We start from the raw sequence: 26,542 nt of genomic DNA, 5'->3' as shown, positions 1-26,542 counted from the left end.
AACTCTCCTGTCTGTCCTTCTTGTATACATTGTACTCCCCATATTCTAATTCAGCAGCACTTGTCTGAGTGACATGTCTCTGCTATTTCTACAATGTCTGCATCTGATGACTTAATCAGTATTTCAAATTCATTAAATTTATTTACAATGCCCCAAGCATTAGTGTACATGCAAGTATACATGCATGTGTTCTTACTCTTAGTTATCCCAACTCAGCCCATGTATTCATCTGTTCCATGGTGACCCACAGCTAGGCCTGAAATCCCAGACAATGCTTTCCAGGCTGCTGCATGTACCAATAGTAGCAATGCAAGAATTTCTTTCACCTCTGCCTGCACTCTAGTTAAACTATTAGTCTCTGTATCCCCCAAGCTAGCAGCTTTCTGACCCACTTTTCACTGCCTTGATAGCATCAGCAAATATTCTTGCGCCCCTTCTATTCGAGGTGGCACTGTGGCTGTGGTAGAGAACGGACGCATCTACACAGAGCTCCGCTTGATCATATACAGCAGCCGCTGATCAGGGACGACTTCAGATATTTTCTGAATCATTTCAAGCATTCTACCATGGATTCCTGGATTTTGAAGGCCTATACAAATGAAGGAAACTGTAATTATTCAGGTGAGTGTACTTTTATTGATTACGACAGTAGCCATGGTGATTGTATTGGTGCCAACGTTAAATATTTAAGCTCTCAGAAGTTGAGAAATAAGTTTTTAAATATTAAATTTTGCTTAGGATATGTTATTAGTGATAAGGAATAAGTGTATAGGTATGGATCTGATTTATTTTTAGAATTTCAACCATGTTTCTTTGTGTTATGCAAAAAACGAGCACGAAATCTGACCACACACGCACACCCTCGATCAAAAATCAATCATAACTTGGTCGCAAATAGATCAAATCCAACAAATAATATATCGTTGGATTTGTTAGAGTGTATACAATTGTAATATTGTAAAAAGAAAGCATTAAAATCAACACATATGGTCAGAGCTAGAACTAGGCAAAAGTGTTGTAAGTACACCCCCGTTATATGCAGGTAGTCGATCTTTCAGCAGAATAGCTAGGGTTGTCGACGCCCAGGGTCAACATGTCTTCCTAGTGCCCCTGATTGTGATAGATAATTCCTTCGGTTTGTGCCCCTGAACCTTGGCGCCCAGGGGAAATCCCCTCAGCCCTACGATTTGCATATATTTATTAATAAAATAATTTGAATAATACAATGAATATAATAAAACAAAAAAAAATCAAAGAAAAAGATACTTACATATATTCGTTTATATCTACAGAGAATTTATTTCTATATAAACTACAAAAAAAGTACAAATAAAGTACATATAACAAAAAAAAAAAAAATTAGAAAACCAGATAGTTTATGTTTATATATCTGGTATAAAATCATAGAAACAAAATATTGTGAAATACAGCACTTTTAAAATTATAACATACTAAAAGTAGCAATGAAGGTGTATTATTTTAATTGAATTTTTCTCGCTTTGAAGGACCTTTCACAAGAAGCTACTGTTACAGGCAGAGTAAGAAAAATTCATAGCACTATTTCTATATTTAGATAAGATTCTATTAGACAATACTCATGAATGAATTGGAGAAGTTGTAAAGGGGTTACAGATTTTATATCCTGCAGAATTGATAAAACATGATTTTTCAAATATCTGTTAAAACATCAAAAGATATTTGAAAAATTGTTTGTCCTCCAGTAGTTAGCACAGGAGGACAAAAGAAAAAGCTCAGAGGTGTGAAGTCACAAAACAGGCCATACTTTATAGAAGTTTGTAAATGGAGTTTCTCTGTTATTTTCGAAATTTGTAAAACACTATTCCACCCTGATATTTTTTTCCGTAAGTGATTATAAATCCCGAATTTATAATTTTTTTTCACTCTCATAAAATCACAAAAATTTCTGGAATCATAAGTAGCACGTACAAAGATAATGCAGTATTTCTTTTTATTTTAAACAAAGAACACAAGTTGACCAGAAGCTATTATCCGTGTCGGGAATACTCCTTAATCTTTGGATTGGCTATAGAAACCAGCTGACTAGCATGACTTCCCGGTATGTGGGATAGATGGCTGCATATGTTTTACATTCCACTTACGTGGAATAACTGGCTCCTGAGGGACTACCCACACACTACTCAGCTTTCTTATGCCGACGACATGGTTATTATCATTGAGGGCCCCACCCGCGCCACCATAGAAACCCAGGCTACAGTTGTTCTCGCTGCTCTGTCCGTATGGGCCACGGAAAATAAACTCTCAGTCTCCACTGAGAAGAGCAAAACCCTCCTATTAAAAGGCAAACTGGACTTCTCCAGACCTCCTACCATACGTTTTAATGGCCGCCCACTGAAAAACTACCGATCGGTGAAGTACCTAGGAGTAATTTTGGACGACAGGAGAACTTTCATTCCTCATATCCAAGCTATCAAAGAAAAGATAAAAAATTACATCAGTATGTTAGCACGCTTTACCCGCAAGGACTGGGGTCTTAAAGGACCAACTCTACGCCTTTTATACTCAGCAGTATTTATACCAATTGTCACATATGGAGCTGCAGTATGGTACCACCGAATGACTTTAGTGCATGCTCAACGTAAAATTCAGCAAATTCAACGACTTATGCTACTACAAATGACCCGCGCATGTAGAACGACATCAACTGCCTGCTGCCCTACAGCTACTAACAGGCCGCCTCCCTTTGGACCTCCACGTCGCTTTTATCGGACTTTCTCATGCCATCAAGAAGAATAAGGAAGCTGAATTCCTCACAATTCAAACCCGTACCGATACCGACATCAAACAGGAACATAAACGTGTGTGGCTACAATTCATAAACTTATGGCAAACCCGCTGGAATAACTCCACAACTGGTGCAACTACTAAACTTTTCCTTCCTGTGGTAACCTATATCAACAAGCAACGTTCCACTTGGTTCTTCCCTAACGTCTATGCTTCCTTCCTATTAACTGGCCACGGGTCCTTCAAGAGACGCCTTCAAGAGTTCGGCCTAGTCGAGGATGCCCTCTGTACCTGCGGAGAACCTGAAGACTGGGATCACGTGATGCACTCATGCAACGTATACTTAGATCTAAGAAACCAACTACTCCTAGACCTCCACATTACATCACTTCGTCCAGAAACCAAGTTATTGGAACCTAATGATGCCTTCCGTGCACTGACCAGTTATGCCAACGAGGTCTTTCGTCGTCACTGGCATCACCTGCAACTCCCGAACACTATTAATTGTTTTGGATAACCTCCTCTAGACAGCAACTGATACCCAGCACCGGAAACTGCAAATGGCGGACAGCCCTGTCGACGCCGCTCCGTGATTTTCCATTGTGACGATCCTGGACTCTTTAATTTGAACTTTACCTATTCTCTTTTTCCTACCCACAGTCTTTCTCCAGGACTCTCACAACTGCACCTAGCACTCTTCCTGCTCCGTTTAGCCTGGGAGGATGCCTACGCTCTGTCATCCTCGCTATCTTGTCTGTCTTCCACTTTCCTGTCTCTTCTCCGTTCTTTCCTTGGCCCTCCCCACTCTCGCTCCTGCAAGAGTGTGGACGGCCCGTCAGATGTCTTTTACTCCCTGGTCCGGCTCCTCGTGCCAGTGGACGGATGCTGGGAGGCTCCTTCCTGGTGATCGCGCCTCCCAGTAACGAAGAGGCCAGTCAAACAACACAAACAACACACTACTCACACATAACCCACACTGACTGGCTTTGCTATGTTAACAGAGTATTTAATGCGGATTTGTGGGAAACCACGGGAACCGCATAACAAAAAACACTATGTCCACTAATCCCTTTAACCCTTAATTTGCACTTTCTAATTGCTTAAATTTCCTAAAGGCCAGAGGTGGAAACAAAGTTAAGTCTCTCGTAATCCATTCATTATATGGAAATTTTCTTAATTTACTGAAACTTTTAAATGTAATTACCAAAAGGAATTCAAAAAATTCACTATAAAGAAGCTTGTTAAACACAGGTCCGACTGTAATTAAATCAAAAATGAAGCAATTTTAAAATATATAACTGGTCAAATGAACTCTTAAAATGCTACACCTGGGGCTGGCACCCTGCTTGCCCCACTCTGCATATGGTCAAAAAAATAACTTAACTAAAGACCAAAACGTGGATATTGACACAGAAGGTCTCCCTGAGCTTGAAGTGAGAACTCTCAGGGGGGAAAACCCCAACCGATACAATGAACAATGAACTGAAAAATCCTCCTCCACAATCCCATTAACACAAAGAAAGCTTAGAAAGTGAAGGCACAAGGAGAAATCAAAGATACTAGAGATACTAAAGAATGAAAGTGAACCACAAAGAAGAAACAAAATTTCAAAACTTGTCAGATATAACTGACCCTATAATACAAACTAAGGAAGATTATCTTGAAGAGTTCATGCATAAACAGACTAATAGAATAATGTCTGCAATAAGATTGCAGACTTAACTATTGGCCTGTTTTAGAGCACAAACTAAATAACTTAACCAGAAATATTAAATAATAACTGAAAACTAAACTGGAAATGACAGCACAAGAAAAGGATAATTATAAGCAAATTCTATGTGCAAGAAGCTAAAATTAGTGCCAAAAATTAAAATGCCAACCAGAAACACAAGGACAACAAAGCAGACTACTACTGCTAAAGAAACTAACCTCATTATTCTCAGACCAAATGATGGCACTGATTTGAAGTAAAGCAAAACTGTTAAAGAAAGTTATAAACAAACTAAAACCTTATCTAAAGGATATTAAGGTAAACAACCTAAGAAAAATTAGAAATAACGGTGTAATACTAGAGATAGCAACAAAAGAAGAGTACAAAATCGCCCTGAAATATCTACACTAGGCTTAATATCAGACAAACCAAAGGAAGAGTCCAAACATACTAATCTTCGACAGACTTCTTTAAAAAAAAATTTAAGGAAATTCTAACTTTAGACAAGTTTGTGAATGAATTTGTACTAAACAGAGCAACTAAGAGCAGAAAAAAATGGGCAGTTACCATTAGCATTAGTACAGGTATATGATGCGAGAAAGCCAGCTTATGCAGCATCAACCAAAAAAAAAAACAAAAAAAAAAAACTTAACATTTCACCCCTCCATTTGTTCCAAATGCCTGTCCAGCTCAGCCTTAAATTTATTTAGGCTATCAACTTCCACAACAAAAGATGGAAGTCTGTTCCACCAATCAACTACCCACTGGCTAAAGGCAAATTTCCGCACATCTATTCTACAACTGCCTTTCCTCAATTTGAATCTGTGCCCACTCAGGTTCTTAATCTGAGCAAGAGGAAGAATCCCATCAGCATTCACTTTGCTCTACCCATTCAAGGCCCTATACACCTCAATCAGATCTCCTCACAGATAGGCGCCTCCATAGCCAGGTGGGAAGGAGCAGCAGTGAGTAGCACACGCTTCTTGATTAGACCGGGATTTGAGCACGTCACCGCCAAATACAGAAGATGCGGAAAGGTCAAGGAATGACCACCGCATATCCCGGAGCAATATGGCCTTAGTTGCTAATGCTCCAAAAACCAAATAACTAACTAACTAACTTCACAGGTGCCTACTCTCCAGGTGCTGCAATTTGCATAAATTAAGCCTTTCTTGGTAAGAGCACCCCTTTGTTCCACTCACCAATCTTGTTGCCCTTTTTTGTACTACTTCTAGCAACTCTACATCCTTCCTAAAATGAGGCCTCCAGACTTGTACACAGTACTCCAGGTGTGGCCTGACCATTGCCTTGTATAATCGGATAAACACCCTGTCCATGCTAGCAAAATTGCTATATGTCTTTGACAGGACTCCATGACCTGCCCTGGCAGTCCCTCTGCACTGCTCAGAAAACTTCATATTTGACTGCACAATTACCCCAGATCTTTTTCACTTTCCACTTCCCTGAGTGTAGTACCACACAGATGGTACGTTTCTCTTCGGTTATTGCTACCCATATACAGTACTTTGTATTTGTCAATGTTAAACTTCAGTTGCCACTTTTTAGCCCATTTGCCCAACTTATCCATATGCAACTGGAGTAGCATACTGTTTTTACTGTCATTAACAATTCTGCCAACCTTTGTATCATCTTTCTATCAATGATATAGTATCATTGGAATGAGCAGAAGCCTAGAAAACAAGATGCAGGATATTTCAGAGACTTCTGGGAGTCACTGCAGTACAGGTAAACACATGGGTTGTGTTACGGTAGCTAAGAATAGAAACAGGTGCATCTATACTTGCATGTACACCAATGCTAGGAGTTTGGTAAATAAATTTGATGAATTTGAGGTATTGCTCAAAGCATCAAAGGCGGATATTGTTGGGATTTCAGAAACGTGGTGTCACACAGATATAAGGAATGCAGAACTGGAATTTGGGGAGTACAACGTCTACAGAAAGGATAGACAGGATAAGACGGGAGGAGGAGTTATGCTATTAGTTAAGAAACACATAAAATCCAAGGAAGTGAAGCCAGTCGACATCGCTGGACAGTGCAGAGTCGAGTCAGTTTGGTGTGACATAAGCATTGGGAGATCAAAATTGAGAGTAGGAGTGTGCTATAGGCCTAATGGCTCTGATGAGTATAATAAGAAACTGTACAGGGAAATAGAGTGGGCATGTAAAACAGAGAGTCTTATAATGGGGGATTTTAATTTCCCAAATATTGACTGGAATTTGTGGGTTGGTCACTCACACTAGCAAGGCTTTTGTGGATTTATTTGACGACTGTTTTCTACATCAGCATGTTCGGGAGACAACTAGAGGGAGTAATAGTCTTGATTTGATTATCAGTAGTGATTCTCTACGCATTAAGAATCTGCAGATAAAGGAACCATTAGGTGGCAGTGAACACAGTGTGCTGAAGTGGGATTTACTCAAAGAGGTAACTACCATCAGGAGTAAAGGGAAGGTTTACTGCTTTCGTAAAGGGAACTACAATGGTCTGAGACAGTATTTAAATTCTATACAGTGGGACCAACTGATGATGTTACCAACAGCAAATTCAAAATGGGAAGCATTCAATTCAATTCAATTCATTAAAGAACTTATCTTGGAAGCTACTAGGATTTACATACCAACTAAGAAATATTGTTCAAGGTTTAGGCCTAAGCAGATGTCAGATGAACTAATGAGACATATGGCAGAGAAGAAAAATGCATGGGATACATATAAATTAACACGTGACACAGAAGCCTATGATAGATATAAGTTGATCTGTAACCAAGTTACAAAGAAGGTTAGGCAGGCGAAGGCAGATTATGAGAAATCTTTGACAAGGGATGCAAAGAAAAACAGCAAAGAGTTCTTTACTTATGTAAACTCTAGAGGGAAGGGGATGAATCAGATTGATCCACTTGATATTGATGGTTCAACTGTTGATGATCCTGCTCAGGTAGCTAACAAACTAAATGAATATTTTGCATCTACATTCACACATGAGGAGTTATTCAGAGAGGGGAATGTCAGAGGTGTATTAAACTCTGGCAGTTAGCTAGATAAACTTGTAATAACTGAGAGTAAAGTGGAGGAGAAATTGTTGAAGATAAACACAAGAAAGGCACCTGGGGTGGATGGGATCTATCCAGTTATATTAAAGGAGACAGCAAAGGAAGTAAGCAAACCCTTAGCCATAAATATGAGAGCTTCCTTGGCCTTAGGGGAGGTACCCATAGACTGGAGATGTGCAAATGTGACCCCAATTCACAAAGGAGGATCAAATGCTGACACAAGTAATTATAGACCTGTGAGTTTAACTTCTGTTCCAGGAAAATTAATGGAGGCACTGGTTAAAGAAGCACTGCAGGAACATCTAGACAAGACTTCAGTTATAGCTCGGACACAGCATGGTTTTGTTAAGGGAAAGTCTTGCCTGACCAATTTGATTGGATACTATGATGCAGTCACAAAAGAACTGGATGCAGAGAATAACTTTGATATTATATACTTGGATCTTAGAAAGGCTTTTGCTACTGTTGCACATAGAAGACTGCTGCACAAATTGGAGCAGTGTGGCATTGGAAGCAAATTGATGGATAAATGGGAGAAGACAAAGAGTGGTAATCAATGGACACTGCTCATCGTGGACTAATGTTATTAATGGAGTCCCTCAGGGTTCAGTGTTTGATCATTATTGTTTTCTGTATTTATAAATAATATTGATGATGGTATATCAAGCTTGCAGAAGGTATGTTCAAGTTTGCAGACGATACAAAGTTTGGCAGGGTTGTTAAGGACACTAATCACCCTATGCTGCTGCAACAGATTCTGGAAAGGTTGAGCAGATGGGCTGAGAGGTGGCAAATGAAGTTTAACATTGACAAATGTAAAGTACTACATATGGGAAACAGCAACCTCAGAGCAACTTATCAACTCTGTGGTACAACACTGACAGTGGTAGAGAATGAAAAGGACCTGGGGGTAATTGTGCAAGCAGATATGAAGTTCTCTGAGCAGTGCAGCCGGGTTGCAAGAGTAGCTCATGGTGTCTTGTCAATGATATACAGGAATTTTTCTAGCAGGGATAAGGAGGTGATTATTCCCTTGTATAAGGCAATGGTCAGGTCAAGTATACATTCAGGCCAGAGACTGTATACAGGTCTGGAGCCCTCATTTCAAGAAGAATGTAGAGCTGCTGGAACGAGTACAGAGAAGGGCTACAAGATTAGTGAATGGAACAAAGGGTTGCTCTTACAAAGAAAGGCTTAAGTTTTGCAAATTACAGTGTCTGGAGACTAGGCACTGGCACGGTGATCTGATAGAGGTGTATAAAGCCTTGAATGGTTTGAGCATGCTCAATGCTGATGGTATTCTTCCTCTTGCTCAGAATAATCACCTGAGAGAGCATAAATTCAAATTGAGGAAAGACAGATGTAGAATAGATGTGCTAAAATTTGCCTTTAGCAAGTGGGTAGTGGTTGGTGGAACAGACTTCCATCCCTTGTTGTGGAAGTTGATAGCCTAAATAAATTTAAGGCTCAGCTGGACAAGTATTTCGACGAACGGAGGGGTAAAGTGGAAGTTTTTTTTTTTTTTTTTTTTGGCTGATGCTGCATAAGCTTGCTTTCTTGCATCATATGCCTCTGCTAATGCTAATCTACAAACTTGGACAGTAAACCAGATATACCTTAATCAATATCATTGATAAATATACAAAACAACAATGGGCTCAACCCCAAACCCTGGGGAACTCCACTAATAGAATTTTCCACAAAGAGCAGTGTCCATTGATTGCCCCTCTCTGTCATCTCTCACTCAACCATCCCTTTATGCATTGTAGCAACTTACCCTTAATGCCATAACTCTCCAATTTGTATAGCAGTCTTCCATTTGCAACAGTATCAAAAGCGCTCCTGAAATCCAAGTATATGATATCAAAATTATTTTTGGCATTCAGTTGCATTTTTGTGACCACATCATAGTATCCAATCAAATGTCAGACAAGACCTCTCTTTAACAAACCCATGTTGTGTCTTACCTATTACTGCAGTCTTGTCTAGATGATCCTGCAATGCTTCTTTAACCAGTGATTCCATTATTTTCCCCAGAACACAAGTTAAACTAACAGGTCTATAGTTACCTGTGTCACCTTTTGAATCCTCTTTGTGAATTGGTGATACATTTGCACACCTCAAGTCCATGGGGACCTCCCCTGAGTCCAAGGAAGCTCTCATAATTATGGTTAAGGGTTTGCTTACTTCCTTTGCTGCCGCCTTTAATATAACTGGATAGATCCCATCCACCCCAGGTGCCTTTTTTATGTTTAACTTCAACAATTTCTCCTCCAATTTGCTCTCAGTTAATACAAAATCACTTAGCTTCCTGTTAGACTTTAATAAACTTCTGGCACTCCCCTCATTGACAAACTCCTCATGTGTGAATGTAGATGCAAAATACTCATTCAATTTATCAGCTACCTGAGCATGATCATCAATAGTTAACCCATCTATGTTAAGTGGTCCAATCTGATTCATCCCTCTCCTTTTATAGTTTACATACGTAAAGAACGCTTTGCTCTTTTTCTTTGCATCCTTTGCCAAAGATTTCTCGTAATCTGCCTTCACCTGCCTAATCTCTTTTGTGACTTGATTACAGACTACTTTATATCTGCCATAGGCTTCTGTGTCACCTGATACCTTATATGCATCCCATACATTTTTCTTCTCTGCCACAAGCCTCATTAGTTCATCTGACATCCGTTTAGGCCTAAACCTTGAACAGTATTTCTTAGTTGGAATGAAAAGCCTAGTAGTCTCCAAAATTAAGTCCCTGAAGGCTTCCCATTTAGAATTCATCATTGGTAACATCATCAGTTGATCCCACTGTACAGAATTTAAAACCTGTCTGAGACCCCTGTAGTCACCTTTACGAAAGCAAAAGCCCTTCCCTTTAGCCTTGATGGTAGTTACATCCTTAAGTAATTCCCACATCAGTACATTGTGATCACTGTCGCGCAGTGATCACAATGTACTGCCGTGGGAATTACAGTCATCCAATAAATCCACAAAAGTCTTGCTAGTGTGCGAGTGACCAATCCACAAGTTCCAGTCAATATCTGGAAAGTTAAAATCCACCTTTATAAGACATTCTGATTTACTTGCCCACTCTATCTCTGTGCACAATTGTTCATTATACTCATCAGGTTCATTCCTATAAAACACACCTACTCTCATTTTTCCTTTCCCAATGCTTATGTCACACCAAACAGACTCAACATTTCATTGTCCCCAACATCAACTGGATGCACTTCCTTAGATTTTATGTGTTTCTTAACTAACAGCATAACCCCCTCCTCCTTTCCTGTCTATTCTTTCTGTACACATTGTACTCCCCAAATTCCAATTCTGCACTGCTTATGTCTGTGTGACACCACGTCTCTGATATTCCAACAATATCTGCCTTTGATGTCTTGACTAGCACTTCAAGCTCATAAAATTTATTAACTATATTCCTAGCATTGGTGTACATGCAAGTATACATGCACCTGTTCCTACTCTTGGTTACCCTAATACAGCCTATGTATTTATTTGTTCTACCATGGTTCCAGCAGTCCTGGAAATCTGCATTGCCTTGCTTTCTGGGCTACTGCTCATTCTAATAGAAGCAGTGCAAGAAACACTTTTGCCTATGCCTGCGGCCACTGTTAACCTTTTAGTCTGTGTATCCCCCCTAAGCTAGCAGTTTTCCTACCCACCTAACACTGCCTTGATAGCATCAGAAAATATTCTTGCACCTTATTCTATTTAAGTGTACCCCATCCCTGTAGAAGAAGTCTCTTCTGTCAACAAGCACAGACCAGGCTGAAAAACATTCTACCACTTGAGCCTTACACAGTCTCTCCAGGGCCGAATTGATTGACAAGGCTCTCATCATATACTCCCTTCCTATCGTGTCTGGGCAGAATTGCAGACACTTTCACATTCAAACCTAACTCACAACTTTTTTTCAACATTGACCTGTACTTGTTGAATAAATCTGCAGATCACTTACTCTTAATGTCATTAGTTCCAATGTGTACAACAATATCACCTTCTTTGCCCTTAAAAGATGATATCTGCTCTACAACGTCATCAACATTTGTCCCTGGCAGACATACCCAGTTCCATGTGATTGCTGAGACTTCCCCCAGAGTCTGATAATATCTAAAAGGACAACAGATCTGGCTGAACCAGTCAGATTTAAGGAACACTTGCCTATAACAAAATGTTATAATTGTCATAGATATGGACACACTGTCAGAGACTGCAGACAGAAAGAACCTGTCTGTGGTCACTGTGCAATGGCTCAGTATGACTATACAAACTGCAGAAGTAAAAATCAGCGGCCAAAATGTGCCACCTACAAGGTGGCATGGCTGACTGACCACTGCCATAGCATCAGGGATGACAAATGCCTCTGCTATAAAAAAAATATAAAACAAATGCAATCTAGGACCAATTATGGACCAGACTGAAAACATAAATGTGACTAGGGCTCTAAATCTCATCCAATAGAATGCTCAAAGAGCAAGCCTTGTTGTAGATCAGATTAAGCTCAAACTAGAAGAAAATAATATAGATATCGTGGTACTCCAGGAGCCCTACACACATATGGGTAGAGTTCAAGGATACCCAAGAGGCTATAAAATAATAGAATACACCTCAGGTGTCTCTTCTACAGCAATAGTAGTTAAAAATACTGACCTTACGGTAACAAAGGTGGGGTCACCTCTGCTCCCCAGTGACATTGTGTGCTCATATCACCAGTGCTGTAGGACAGTTCTACATTATCTCACTTTATTCCAGACCTGGTGAAGATATAAATTCTAGCAAAGAATATCTACAAGCAGTCACAGACTTGCTACCTACTGTAAATGTCATAGTGCATGTGCTGATGTCAACTGCCGGTCAGTCTTATGGCATAGCCATGCAGAAGACAGAGCAGGCACCCGCAATGGCGAGATATTAACAGATTATACAAGCACCTCTCCTCTTCAAGTGCTAAACCAACTGAATAACCAACCAACTTTTAGCAGTACTATGTGGGAGAGTGACATTGATGTCACCCTATAAAATTACAGACTGGGTGTCCAGCCAGTAATATCCCAACAATATCCACTTTGATGTCTTGACCAGCACTTCAAATTCATCAAATTTATTTACTATACTCCTATCATTGGTGTACTTACAAGTTACATGCTCCTGTTCTTACTTTTAGTTACCCTAACACAGCCTATGAAATCCCCAACACCTTGCTTTCCAGGCTGCTGCTCATTCTAATAGAAGCAGTGCAAGAATCACTTTCACCTCTGCCTGTGGCTACTATCTTTTAGTCTGTGAATCCCCCCCCCCAAGCTAGCAATCTTCTGACCCACCTAGCACTGCCTCGATAGCATCAGAAAATGTTCTTGTACTGTTTCTATTTATGTGCATCCCCTTTCTGTAGAAGCAGTTCCTCCTGTTAACAAGCACAGACCACGCTGAAAAAATTCTACCCCATAAGCCTTGCACAGTCTCTGCAGGGCTGAATTGATTGACAAGGCTCCATCATATACTCCCTCCTATAGTGTCTTGGCAGAATTGCAGACAATTTCAAATTTAACCCTAACTCGCGACTATTTTTCAACATTACCTGTACTTGTTAAGCAAACTTGCAAATCACCTACTCTTAATATCATTAGTGCCAACATGTACAACAATATTACCCTTTGTGCCCTTAAAACATATCTACACTACGTCAACTTTTGTCCCTGGCAGACATACCATGGTTCTGTTCTACCTATCCTCTTTGCACAATATATTACCTGTCTCCCTAACAATAGAGTCACCAACAATAGCTAGCTCTTATGGGAGTAGCACATTCTGCCTTGAAGATTGCTGATGTGTTGCCCGATGCACAAGAGTAAGCTCTAGCATTGAGTGGGCAGCTGAGAGCTTAGTGGGTCTGCCATTTTAATTCCTTCGAGGGCATGTACCCAACTCTTCAAACTCTCATAGAGGGCCATCAGAACACTGAGTTGGTGCCTAATTTCTTGACACTCTCTGCACCTAGCACACACAAAGACATCCTCCTTGGTTAGATCGTGTCCTGTTTCAGAAATTCCACAAACATTTCACAAGTTGCACATTTTTTTTAGGCTGTGATGCGTTGGAGGACCACCCCCTTCGGTTCTCCCCCAAGCCACAGCACTTCCATTACTTTGTGCCCGCTGCTTTGCTGCTCTAATCTGTAGCATGATTTCCATATAATACAACTGATTAACAATGAAAATTAATAGGATTAATAAATTCAATTAATTAATTGACAATACTACACTAATTTAATAGATTCCTAAATGCAGCGATACAAGTTACACTATCGAGTTTTAAGTTATACCTTGAGCTAATAAGTTCGGAATACACATTACACTACATTTAATGATCACAATATTAAATTAGTTATATCCGTAGCTAAACACAAATTATATATGCTCAAAAAGTGAGTTGGAGTTAAGTTAATTATAATATATAACAAAATTATCCAACTAATGCCAACCTAATTGATTCGAACTTTAGAGCTACCTATTTATCACAATTAAAAATCTGAATTTCCCTACCACTCCCTCCACATAATAGCAATGGCAGAAAAATTCAATTGAAACAAAAGTTCTATGTATATTAAGTAGTAACCTACAAAATCTCTAGCTAATTAAAAATAAAATAACGAACACGACTAGGACTATAAAGCTACTTATAAAGTCTGATTTAATATGACAATTAAGTCAATAAAATGGCAAAGTCTTCAAAAATGTATCGGTTTCTTGGAGCCGGAAATTTCCTGCTTGCACTTGGATCACCTCATCCCCATTATGGGTAAATTCTAAGATGAAGGTTAAACAACCATGGGATAAGTGAAAAAAAGTGACATAGAACAGAAGTAAGCAAAGGAGCACAGGTTTTGAGAAAAAGTGGGGAAATACCCTCAAGGGATGGAGGTTTCTTGGCATCAAAGCTGACCAAAATCATCAATACACAGGTTAGAAGATAAGCAGGATGCCAGCAGGTCAGCTTTATCTTTGGCTGAAGTGACAAGAGAACCATCTTGTTTTGATAGAGGTGGGAATACAGATGGGTAAACGTTGCGGCCAATAGCTTTGGCAAGACACCAGAATGCTTGACTACCATTTGGACAAGAAGCAAGTTTTCAACTCTTAGCCTGTTCGAAATCTAGTTTAGACTTATTAATAATTGCTTTGCAATTGTTGCAAGCTTTGGTGTCAGCAGAAAATGAACCTGGAGATTTGGATACAAGCCAATTGCAATATGCAACAGACTTATCACATTTATTGGAAAACCAAGATTCAGATAAAGGAAGACATGTTAAGGTGGAGCGTGGAATAAAGGATTTCATCCCTACAGGAACAATTTCACTCACATGATCCCGCAGGTGGGCAGGAGCAGCAATGCGTAGCACTTGATTAGACCGGGGTTCGAGCACATGACCACCAAATACGGAGGATGCCGAAAGGTCAGGGAATGACTACCCCATGACCTGCCCTAGCAGCCTGTCTGCATTGCTCAGAAAACTTCATATCTGACTGCACAATTACTCACAGATCTTTTTCATTTTCTACCACCTTAAGTGTAGTACCACACAGTTAGTACATTTCTCTGGGGTTACTTCTACCCATATGCAGTACTTTGCATTTGTCAAGGTTAAACTTCAGTTGCCACTCCTTAGCCCATCTGCCCAAATCATCTAGATCCTGTTGCAGTAGCACACTGCCATTACTGTCATTAACAACCCTGCCAACCTTTGTATCATCTGCAAACTTTGACACTAAGCCTGATATACCTTCATCAATATCATTGATAAATATACAAAACAACAGCTGACCCAACACCGAACCCTGTGGGACTCCACTAATAACATTAGTTCACAAAGAGCAGCACCCATTAATTACCACCCTCTGTCTTCTCCCACTAAACCAACCTTTTATCCATTGTAGCAACTTACCCTTAATACCATTCTGCTCCAATTTGTACAACAGTGTTCCGTGCACAACAGTGTCAAAAGCTTTCCTGAAATCCAAATATATGATATCAAAATTATTTTTTGCATTCAGTTCCTTTGTAACCACATCATAATATCCTATCAAATTTGTCAGACAAGACTTTCCCTTAACAAACCGATGATGTGTCTGAATTATTGCTGCAGTCTTATCTAGATGATCCTGCAATGCATCTTTAAACAGTGATTCCATTATTTTACCCGGAACAGAAGTTAAACTAACTGGTCTGTAATTACTCGTGTCACCCTTCGATCCCCCTTTGTGAATTCGGGATACATTTGCACATCTCCAGTCCGTGGGGACCTCCCCTGAGTCCAAGGATGCTCTCATAATTATGGCTAAGGGTTTGCTTAGTTGCTTTGCCACCTCCTTTAATATAACTGGATAGATCCCATCCACCGCAGGTGCCTTTCTTAGGTTTAACTTCAACAATTTCTCCTCCACTTTGCTCTCAGTTATTACAAAATCATTAAGCACCCTGCTACAATTTGATAACCTTCTGCCATTTTCAAACCTTAATAACTCCTCATGTGTAAATGTAGATGCAAAATACTCATTCAGTTTGTTTGCTATCTGAGCAGGATCATCAACAGTCGAACCATCGATATCAAGTGGACCAATCAGATACATCCCCTTCCTTTTAGAGTTTATATAAGTAAAGAAATCCTTGCTGTTTTTCTTAGCATCTTTTGCCAAAGATTTCTCGTAATCTGCCTTTGCCTGCCTAACCTCCTTTGTGACCTGATTACAGACTAGCTTATATCTGCAATAGGCTTCTGAGTCCAGGTTAGTTATTTTGTTTTTTTTTAGGAGCATTAGCAACTAAGGCCATATTTCCTCCGGGATATGCGGTGGTCATTCCCTGATCTTTCCGCATCCTCCGTATTTGCTGGTGACGGGCTCGAACCCCGGTCTAATCAAGAAGCGTGTGCTACGCACTGCTGCTCCTTCCCACCTGGCTACGGAGGCACCACCTCTGAGTCCAGGGGCTCACATCTGGTGAGTATGGGTTTGGCACACCCAGGGTCCTGAGCTGGATATCATCATTGTTCTCTTTCTTGGTGAATCTCTTTTGGCTCTCTCTCCTAGGATAACTGGTGAATTTTTTTTTTTTTTTTTTTGGCTGGTGCAGTATAAGCCTCAGGCTTCCTTGCACCATATAGCTAATAATAATAATAAGAGTCACTTGATAATTTATATGCATTCCATGCATTTTTCTTCTCTGTCACGAGTCTCATTAGTTCATTTGATAACCATCTAGGCCTAAACCTTGAACAGTATTTCTTAGTTGGAATGAAAAGCCTAGTAGCCTCCAAAATTAAGTCCCTGAAGGCTTCCCATTTAGAATTCATCATTGGTAATATCATCAGTTGATCCCACTGTACAGAATTTAAAACCTGTCTGAGATCCCTGTAGTCACCTTTACGAAAGTAAAAGCCCTTTCCTTTTCCCCTGATGGTAATTATATCTTTAAGTAAATCCCACATCAGTACACTGTGATCACTGCCACCTAGTTGTTAAGAGAGAGAGAGAGATAATCTTTATTGCCCTTCACGGCCATAAAGCCAGGGGTTTACAGCCTCCTGAAACTTCCGGGAAAATCGAACAGTTATTTACAAAAAAAAAAGGTAATTTTACAAACGAAAACATATTTTCATACAAAGGAAAGAACTCCTCATGAGAATTAAGTCTGATTGAGCTGGCTTAACATCGAGATAAGATCACCAGCTCAATCAGACAGGAACAGATGCAAGGTACACATCAGTCATTGCTGATTAGTCCTGCTAGTCAATTTTTTTCTGGTAAGTCCAGTCAACAGCGAATTTGTTCAGGTTGCGTCAAGTGCCTGGGTTTGCTTGAGCATTTGCTGAGGGAGGAACCTGTCTGAGAGATGGGGTCGTGCTGAATGCGAGTAGAGCTCGGGATTGTTCCTAAGGACAGCAGTGAGAATCCTCCAGCCAGAGGTATTCCAGAATGAAGGTGTTGCAATTATGCCTGTTATCAGCTTGACTGTTGCTAGGAGGCGTTGGTCGTTGACTAAGGTGGGAAGCTGTGGAATCCCAAGAGGGTCGTCAAGCTGCGTGGTGCAAATCAGAGCTGGAAGGTTGTGCTTCCTGTTGGCCCACTTTAGGAGCCAAAATTCTGCGGCAAACAATGGTTTTTTTTATTGACGGTGCCACTGATGCCCAAATTTCAGCTGCATAGAGTAAAGGTGGAAAGATAACTGTTCTTATGTACCTCACAGTCGTCTTTTTATCTGTGATATGTAGGAGATGCTGTTTTGCTATCCACCTGAGTCTTGAAGCACGTGTGACAAGAATGTCTATGTGGGCGTTGAATCGAAGTTTTGAGTCGAATACAATGCCCAGATCACGATGGCTGAACACAATTAGGATGAGGGTGTTGCCGGCCGAAGGCTGGAGAGAAGAAGGAGTTTGCTTCAATGAATACACTATGAATTCGGACTTAGCAGGATTGATCTTGAGCCCAAACTGGAAGAGGTAAGATGTGACTGCGGTGAGAGTGCTGTTAATTTCCACTTTTACTAGATCTAGGTCTTGACCAGGGTTGATGGGATTGAGTATCTTGATATCATCCGCATAGCTCAGTAGATATCGAGAATGTGCAACCAGTGGGAAGATAATAGATGAAAACAGAAGGCCCGAAAGGACCCCTCTTTGTGGGACTCCTGCAGTGATGGATCTAGTAAGGGTGCGATCTCCTGTATGAAGCTTTATAACTCTGTTATGCAGAAGAGAGGAGAGAAAACATAGTATGTTCCCTGTGATCTGGAAGTGGCATTCCAGGAGAGTGAGTAGTTGGTTTACTTGGACGGCATCAAATGCAGCCTCAATGTCTAAGTAAGTAACAGCTAGTGCTTGCCTTTTCTCGAATGCTGACAAGATAGTATCCGTGGTCGCTTTATCTGCAAATTCTTAATACACGAATGATCACTGCTGATAACCAGATCAACAGTATTACCCTCTCTGGTTGCCTCTCGAACATGTTGCTGCAGAAAACAATCATCCAATAAATCCACAAAAGTCTTACTAGTGTGTGAGTGACCAACCCACAAGTTCCAGTCAATATCTAGTTGCTAATGCATCTAAAAACCAAATAACAACAAAAACAATCACACGATCACAGCAAATGTTGACATCAGAAGATTTGAAACAGTAATCCAAAAAAGAAAAAGGAGAAAAGAAATCTCACAGATCATCCCTATTTGCCTTCTTGTAATGCCAAAAAAGAGATTGAAAATCGCCACAAGAGAAAGGCTCCATTGGAGAAGAGATCATAGCCAAGTTTTGATCTGAGGTGCCTAGAGTACCACTGTTTTGGCAGCATATTTTGGACTGCTAGTATTGTGGAAGGTTAATAAACAATCTGTGCAAGCTGTAGTTGTATGCACCTCATGTTTCTGGGATCATCGGCAAGAGGAGTCTGTCAGCAGCACAGTCTGATGATGGGTATCGGTAAGATACCTAAAATGTTACCGTAATGTATAGTAGTTTAGGTGAATAGCTTAATAAACTATATTATTAATTTCACATGGTTTAAGAGTGGTATTAAATACAGTAATAATCTTAATTTGTGCGAGATCATTAGTAACTGCAAAAGCATCGGCATCTTGACCAGCTGGTTCCCTCATGTTGTTGTTGTTGTTATTTGGTTTTTAGGAGCATTAGCAACTGAGGCCATATTGCTCCGGGGATATGCGGTCATTCCTTGACCTTTCCACATCCTCCATATTTGGTGGTCACAGGCTTGAACCCCGGTCTAATCAAGAAGAGCATGCTACGCACTGCTGCTCCTGCCCACCTGGCTATGGAGACGCCCAGAGGGGGTCTGATCTGATTAACTTTATTCTTTCTTGTATTCACGCACATGAAAATTTCCCTGGTCCCCATTCTTTGCTCTTAGTCAATACTTTCTCATACATAGCCTTTGCCTCCTTGACCTTATTTGTGGTACTATTACAGAACAACTTGTACCTGCTGTAGGCTTCAGTACTTTTCATCGCTCTGTAACTGTCCCATGCTATCTTTTTCTGCTCTATTTGACCAGCCAGCTACACAGTTATCCATTTTAGCATCCTCCTCCTGCAGTATTTTCTTAAATGTATATATGCATTCATGGCTTCTGTGATTTTTTCTTTATAAATATTACATAATTCGAATTTATTCACCATCCCTCGGCAATTCATGAAATTCACAGATGCAATATAGCAACTTAAACTGTCCAAGTCACCTCTTCTGAAGTTAAAACCTGTCCCTTTGTTTTTAATTTCTGCAACATCTTTCATCATCTTCCAACTGATGATTGCATGAACATGTCCTGACAATGGTTCCTGTACTTTAAGCCCTGTGATATCAATAGATTCGTTAGTAATGATCAAATCAAGAATATTCTCACCCCTAGTAAGTTCTCTAACGTGCTGGTACAAATAATAATCATCAAGGTTATTTAAAAAATATTTTCCCCATGTTGAGTTCCACTCCCACTTATTCCAATCAATCTAGAGCAGATTAAAGTCTCCCATAATAAGACATTCACGCTCGCTTGCTCATTCCATCTGCATGCAAAAAGACCCTCATCATATTCTTTACAATCTTCTGGTCTGTAGATTACTCCCACTTTCATTATTCCTTTGCTTCCAACTAACTAACACTGCACAGATTCTATGCTAGCAGACATATATAGACTCAGCAAAAGCTTTTTTCGTGCTCAGGATGCTTTTTATAAGAAGCATGACCCCTCCACCCTTTCTATCTTCCCTAAATACATTATACATACCGCAGTGGAACTCGTCATCACCAATTTCTGAGTGGCACTGCATTTCTGTTAGCCCTATTATATCAGCATTAATTGTCCTAACCATGGGTTCAAATTCACAATTTTATTGGCATCACTCCTGACATTACTGTGGACACAGTTGTGAATAAGTAATCTTCTATAGTTTACTACACTGACACATCCCTTTGTAGTTATTTAAGTTTGCATCCCAAGTTTTATCTTCCCCCTCATTTGAAACATTGCTATCCTCAGAACATCTTATCAACATCGGCTGTTGTGGCAAAAAAAACAAGAATTAATGAGGTGAGTGCAAGCATTATTAATGGGCACTGCTCCTCTTGAACTAATGTTATTAGTGGAGTCAAGTCACTCCAGGATTCAGCATTGGGTCCATTGTTATTTTCAATATTTATTAATGATATTGATGAAGACATATCAGACCTATTGTCTAAATTCACAGATGATGTGGAGGTTGGCTGAGTAGTTAATGATAGTAAACAGGGTATGTTATTGCAAAAAGATCTAGATAAATTAGACAGATGGCCTGAGAAGTGGCAATCAAAGTTTAACCTTGAAAAACTTCAGATTTCTTCATTTAGGTAGCAGTAATCCCAGACCAACTATGTATTAAAATACAAGGTAATGGAGGATGAAAGAGATCTGTGAAGTAATTGGATATGAAGTTCTCTGTAGGCTGTCATAGCAGTGAAGAGAGCCTACAGAGTTTTTTTCAATGATTACAGAAATTTTGCCAGTAGGAATAAGGATAAAGTAATTGTCCCATTGTATAAGGCAATGGTTAGGCCACATTTTGACTACTCCATACAAGTCTGGAGGCCTCATTTGAAAAAGAATGTGGACCTGTTGCAGCAGATGCAGAGAGAAGCAACAAGATCAGTGAAGGGAACAAATGGGTGTTCTTACCACAAAAAGCTTCAGTTCTACAAATTAAATCATCTGGAGACTAGACACCTGCTAGAAGGTCTGAGTGAGGTGTTTAAAGCTCTGAATGGATCAAGTAAGCTTAATGCCACTGAAATCCTTACACTTGTTCAGACTATGCCCATGAAGAGGCATTAATTCAAATTGAGTAAGGATGGTTACAGGATGGGCAGGTGTGCAGGAATTTTTCTGCAATCGGAAGGTAGTTGATTAGTAGAACAAACTTCCATCTGGCATTTTAAAAAGTAGATAGTTTAAATAAATTCAAGGAAGAACTGGACAAACTTTTAAAGGGGATAAACAGATGATGTTGGAAATCTTTTTTTTTCGACTGATGATGTATAAGCTTGCTTTTTCACATTATTTGTCATTTCTTTTATAATACCAACTCATACTACGCTGATTATATACTAACATGCATAACTTCTGATTCTGGGGAAGTTTTTGTCATGCTCAGACTGCTTTTGATAGGAAGCATGGTCCCACAACGTCTATCTTCCCTATACAACCTAAACATATTGTACTTACCAAAATGAAACTCGCTATCCCTTATTTTCTAGGTAATGCAAATTTCCATTAGCTGTAATATGTCAGCATTAGTTTATCTGCTCAAGAGTTTGAATTCACTCATTTTATTGATGATAATTCTAACACTCTGATATATATATATGGTCGAAACTAAGTGTTCTAGTATAGTTTACTACTGTAACAAGTCCCTTGAAGCCTGAAGTTATTTAAGCTTGTTTTCCTAGTATAATCTTTCTATTTGTTTGAAAATTAGTAACCCTCTTGCTAATTTTCAAAAGCTTGCCAACAAAAGAACAACTTGCCAATATCTGCTGTTGCAGCAACAAAACAATAACTTCTGAGATGTAAATATAAATCTTTGAATTTATACTAAATTTTTAATTTCCATTTTTCATGTGTTCATTCATAACACATTTAATAACCATTAAGTGGAAATATGACAGTCACATATGAACAAAAAAGTTTAACAATCAAAGTATCATTTCAAACTGCTAACCTTTCTCGAAAAAATTCTCCAAGCTCTTTGGTTGCAACATAACCATACTTCATGTTGTGATAGAGAACATCAAATCCATTGTTGTTTTCTCCCTAATTAAAAAAAGAAAAAGCAAGTTAGTAAATATACATAATGCACCACACTTTAGACACATTATTAGTATTAGCAATACTAATAATTCATGCTTCAACAAAAAAAAAAAAAAAAAAAGAATGAATGAATGAAAATGAAAGAAAAACGAGCAAACCACAATGACTTTCATGCACAAAACAAGAACGTTTTGAATAGGAAATATGGTTTATCTGCCATATTGCCCATTCATTCCTCCAATAAGTGCATGGTAACAAACATAATATCCAGTGCTTCAGCTACAAATATATAGAAAGCCTATCTGATTTTGTATGAAAAATAAATAATAATTGCTAGATTTCTATTGGTACAATTTTTAATGAAATTCAGAAAGTCTCAATGAATCAAATACTCAAAAGAACCAATTATATTAATTTCATGAAAACCCAGCCACTGAGAGCCAAATTATTATGTCCGAACAGAGGGACAATGAAATACTAACTGCCAAATATCTATTAGTCTCATTTTAATAAAATTTGGGATGGCTTGATAAATCTTCATAAATTAGCCAAATATAAAATTTTATGAAAATCCGTCAGTAGAAGTTAATTTATTATATGTGGAAAGATGAACATGGTGAAGGCAATAATCACTTTATGTATATGTATTAACACACCAAAAAATGAAAGAGAACTTTTTTTCTAGGATGTCCATTTCATCCCAGACCAAAGCTTATACCTCTGCCACATATAAATACTCCTTTTCTTCTCTCATCAATAATACAATAAGCACTATCTCAGAACGTACCCCCAGGAGCTCACATCTGGTGAGTATGAGCTTGGTGCACCCAGGGTCCTGAGCTGGACCCTGGGTGCGCCAAGGGTCCTGAGCTGGATATCATCATCATTCTCATTCTTGGTGATCTCTCTCTCTCTCTCTCAGGATAACTCGAGAATATTTTTTTGGCTAGTGCAACATAAGCCTCAGCTTCCTTGCACCATATAGCTAATAATAATAATAAAACTTATTTAAAAACAGATAATTAATAAGGTTGTGCATCAATACAAATACTGAAATTATTATATTTCTGGGAGGACCACAAAATCTTATCTTCAACATGAACACTAAAAATATTTTTATTAAATGTTACCTCTAAGAATACACTTTTGATGATACTGTATCTGGTATGCTTGGCATATTTCACACAACAAAAAAAAAGGAAAATAAATTAAAAATTTAAATACCCATTAGAATTACATCGGTATGAATTTTATTATTCCTCTGGTATGCTTTTCACTTTCAATCTTCATAATTAATTATTTCTTAGGTGGAAAGCTAACCATAAAAAATTGTTTATAGCACCATATATATCAAATGCATCTGTTGCTATGAAAATTTTTAAAATTTTTTTCAGCTGCTTTCAACTGGATTTTTTTTTGGATAACAAGACTTGTTTCTAATGTTTCTTTTTAACCTTATTATTATACATTATAATGGAATAAATTTTTTAAGGTTTTCCATTTTAAACTGTTTTTGCTTTTTCTTCCAAAAAACTGATTGGTGGCAAAAATGAACAGGCTACCTGTTATCATTTTTATATGCCCATTAGATGGTTAAAAGAAAAATAACAAAATTTACTTACAAAATCACCAAAATATAAACATTATTTTAAAAAGCCAATTTATAAATTTGTCTCCACAAGTGATGTTAAATAATCAAAAGGATACAATGCAAATCAAACATTGCTAAAATAAACATTGTGCTTTTTCTGAAAACTGCAAGAACAGTTTAAATACTAGTCACTGAAGTCTTATAAATAACTGGATATTAAAGCAATTATCTGTTGACTGAGGAAAATGTTCTATTTTTTGCTCAAAAGTCATATGTAATCCTTTGAACTTAAGCATAACTTGTAGAAAAATGGGCTTAGACAATTTCAAAACTCAAACTATTAACAGAAAATGAAAATGAAAACTCATATACAGTAATTTAAATATGTACTTGACATCTGGTCAAAAAATATACACACTATATACAATGTATTCAGTTCCAATTCACATCTTTCATTCATGCAAACATATTTTAATGTGCCCCCTTACCTGATTAGAAAAATACCAACAATTCCTAGAAACTGGGCTCCTTTAGTTTCAAAAGCCTTACGAGACTACTAAATTCATGCAAAGTTTACTTCCACTTATATTTAGCTTTTAATGAGAATTAACCTCTACCCATATTTATAACAATTAGTTTGCTAATAATATTTTCCTTTACTTTTTTTTACTGTTTTTCAGCAGTTGCTATTCAAATGCTATTTTCTTTTTCATATGTGAAATTTATTGATTACTGAACTTGTTAAGTATAATTAAAACATATGTATTCATTGTAATTTTGAACTGACTAGATTTGAAAAGTGTATTTAATAATGAACATGACTTCTATTTAAATGAAAAATGCTACTCTCAAAATTTTAAAGATCATTCTGTGAAGTTCCAAGGCTTTGTAAAGTTGAGCAGTCCTGTTAATGAGAAGACTGATGCTGACTCACAATAAAAGGACTCAAAACATATTACCATATATTCATTATTTAGCCACTAAGTAATGAAATTTGTGGCCTACAATTCAATGACAGAGAGAAAATCAGTACAACAATCTGCAAATTCATATAGAATGTTGTATTCAGTTCCAATTCACAAGTTCATGTGTGTAAAATAAATACAGTATTAATAGTTACATGTCGGTTCTTCCCAACCGACATAAATGGATTTCAACATAAGGTGTAAACTTAGCAATGTCTAAAATATAAGTTAACTTAAAAGGAACGGCTTGATATCAATGTGCCTTTAATTTCAGGCTGAAATGCTTCCACTAGACAATCTGAAAATTATTAAATACGCCTAACACTACATTTTTCACAATTATTAAACAGTGCAGCACACAAATTAATAATTTTGAATACCATATATTGCAAGCAAAAACAAGAAGCGTAAAGTAGTCAACACATATACGTACACAAAGAGAAATCTAATTAGGTCACTTTAAAATTTTCTTGATGGCTATTAGACACGGCAATGATCAGCACACTATGTGCTTGAAAGAGGACTATTTTTCTTAAGAAGATTTTTTGAACTGCAGGTAAATAATGACGGACCTTTAAATACACTATTAAGTATCGATTAATAAAGCATACATTTGCATTCTATTTAAATTACATGTGAAAGTGGACTCCATATAATTTACTACAATGTTAAATTGCATAGGGTCTCTTTACGCCAAATTACTTAAAATTATATTACTCACCCAAAAGTAATCACGAAAATCAAAAGACATTTTTCACCCACAAACACTTTCTGCTAACCTAAAGGTACAACCCTCACTTTAGTGATCTGCAGGTCGCGATATCGAAGCGAGATTCGTAATATAGCCTTGAACCGGGTTACTTTATTTGTTATTTTCTTTCTCTTTTTTTTTTTTTTTTTTTTTTTTTTCCAGGAGCGGAACATAACCGCTGAATGTGGTAAGGGCAAATTGGCGAAAGTGGGTGTTCTGTTATAATACTAATACAAAAAAAAAAAAAAACGTAAAAGTTGGTAGCAAACAGTCACTTTTCACACAAACAATATTCAGATAATATCAAGAACTGAAGAAAAAATTTTTTGCAAAAGAAATATTTGCTAAACAATGTTTCAGAACAATGTACTAAATATTCTAAGAGAAGATTATCACTTTTGTTATGTATTGTCGAAAACTAAGGCAAAAATACCGAGGTATAATGTTGCGTCGCAGCATGTTCGGGGAGAAAAAGTCGCGTATCACCAAATAATATAATTAATGGTGGAACAAGTGTCCCAACTTTATTTTTAGGGCCTTCATATATGTGCTCCAAGAACCCAAAGTATCTAAATTCGTCATTGTCGAAGATATTTTTCACAGGACAGGTAAAGTAAGTGAAATAAAATCCATCACCCCAGGGGCTCACATCTGGTGAGTATGGGCTTGGCACACCCAGGGTCCTGCGCTGGATATATCATTCTCCTCTTTCTTGGTAATCCTTCCACTTCTCTCTCTCTCTCTCTCTCTCTCTCTCTCTCTCTCTCTCTCTCTCTCTCTCTCTCTCTCTCTCTCTCTCTCTTAGGGTAACTCGGGAA

The 26,542-nt window shown here is 38.3% G+C and overlaps 1 protein-coding gene across 2 annotated transcripts in view; it reads right to left on the bottom strand.

The window, feature by feature from the left end:
* Window positions 1-25,796, bottom strand: part of LOC150086924 (F-BAR domain only protein 2) — a 726,598-nt gene extending 700,802 nt beyond the window's left edge. For both annotated transcript variants that reach the window (XM_090372823.1, XM_090372824.1), the window contains exons 1-2: window positions 25,695-25,796; window positions 22,329-22,420 (exon numbers count right to left, since the gene is read on the bottom strand). In XM_090372823.1, coding sequence (XP_090228949.1) covers window positions 22,329-22,420; window positions 25,695-25,724 — 122 coding nt within the window. In that variant the 5' untranslated portion in view covers window positions 25,725-25,796. The remainder of the gene's footprint in view (window positions 1-22,328; window positions 22,421-25,694) is intronic.
* Between the last annotated feature and the right edge of the window lie 746 nt (window positions 25,797-26,542).

This window comes from Mastigoproctus giganteus, chromosome 4 (genome assembly GCF_048544385.1).
Source record: "Mastigoproctus giganteus isolate SK-2022 chromosome 4, ASM4854438v1, whole genome shotgun sequence".
NCBI classification, from domain to species: domain Eukaryota; kingdom Metazoa; phylum Arthropoda; class Arachnida; order Uropygi; family Thelyphonidae; genus Mastigoproctus; species Mastigoproctus giganteus.
The sequence above is the reverse complement of the archived record's forward strand: the minus strand, read 5'-3'. Positions and strand labels throughout refer to the sequence as shown.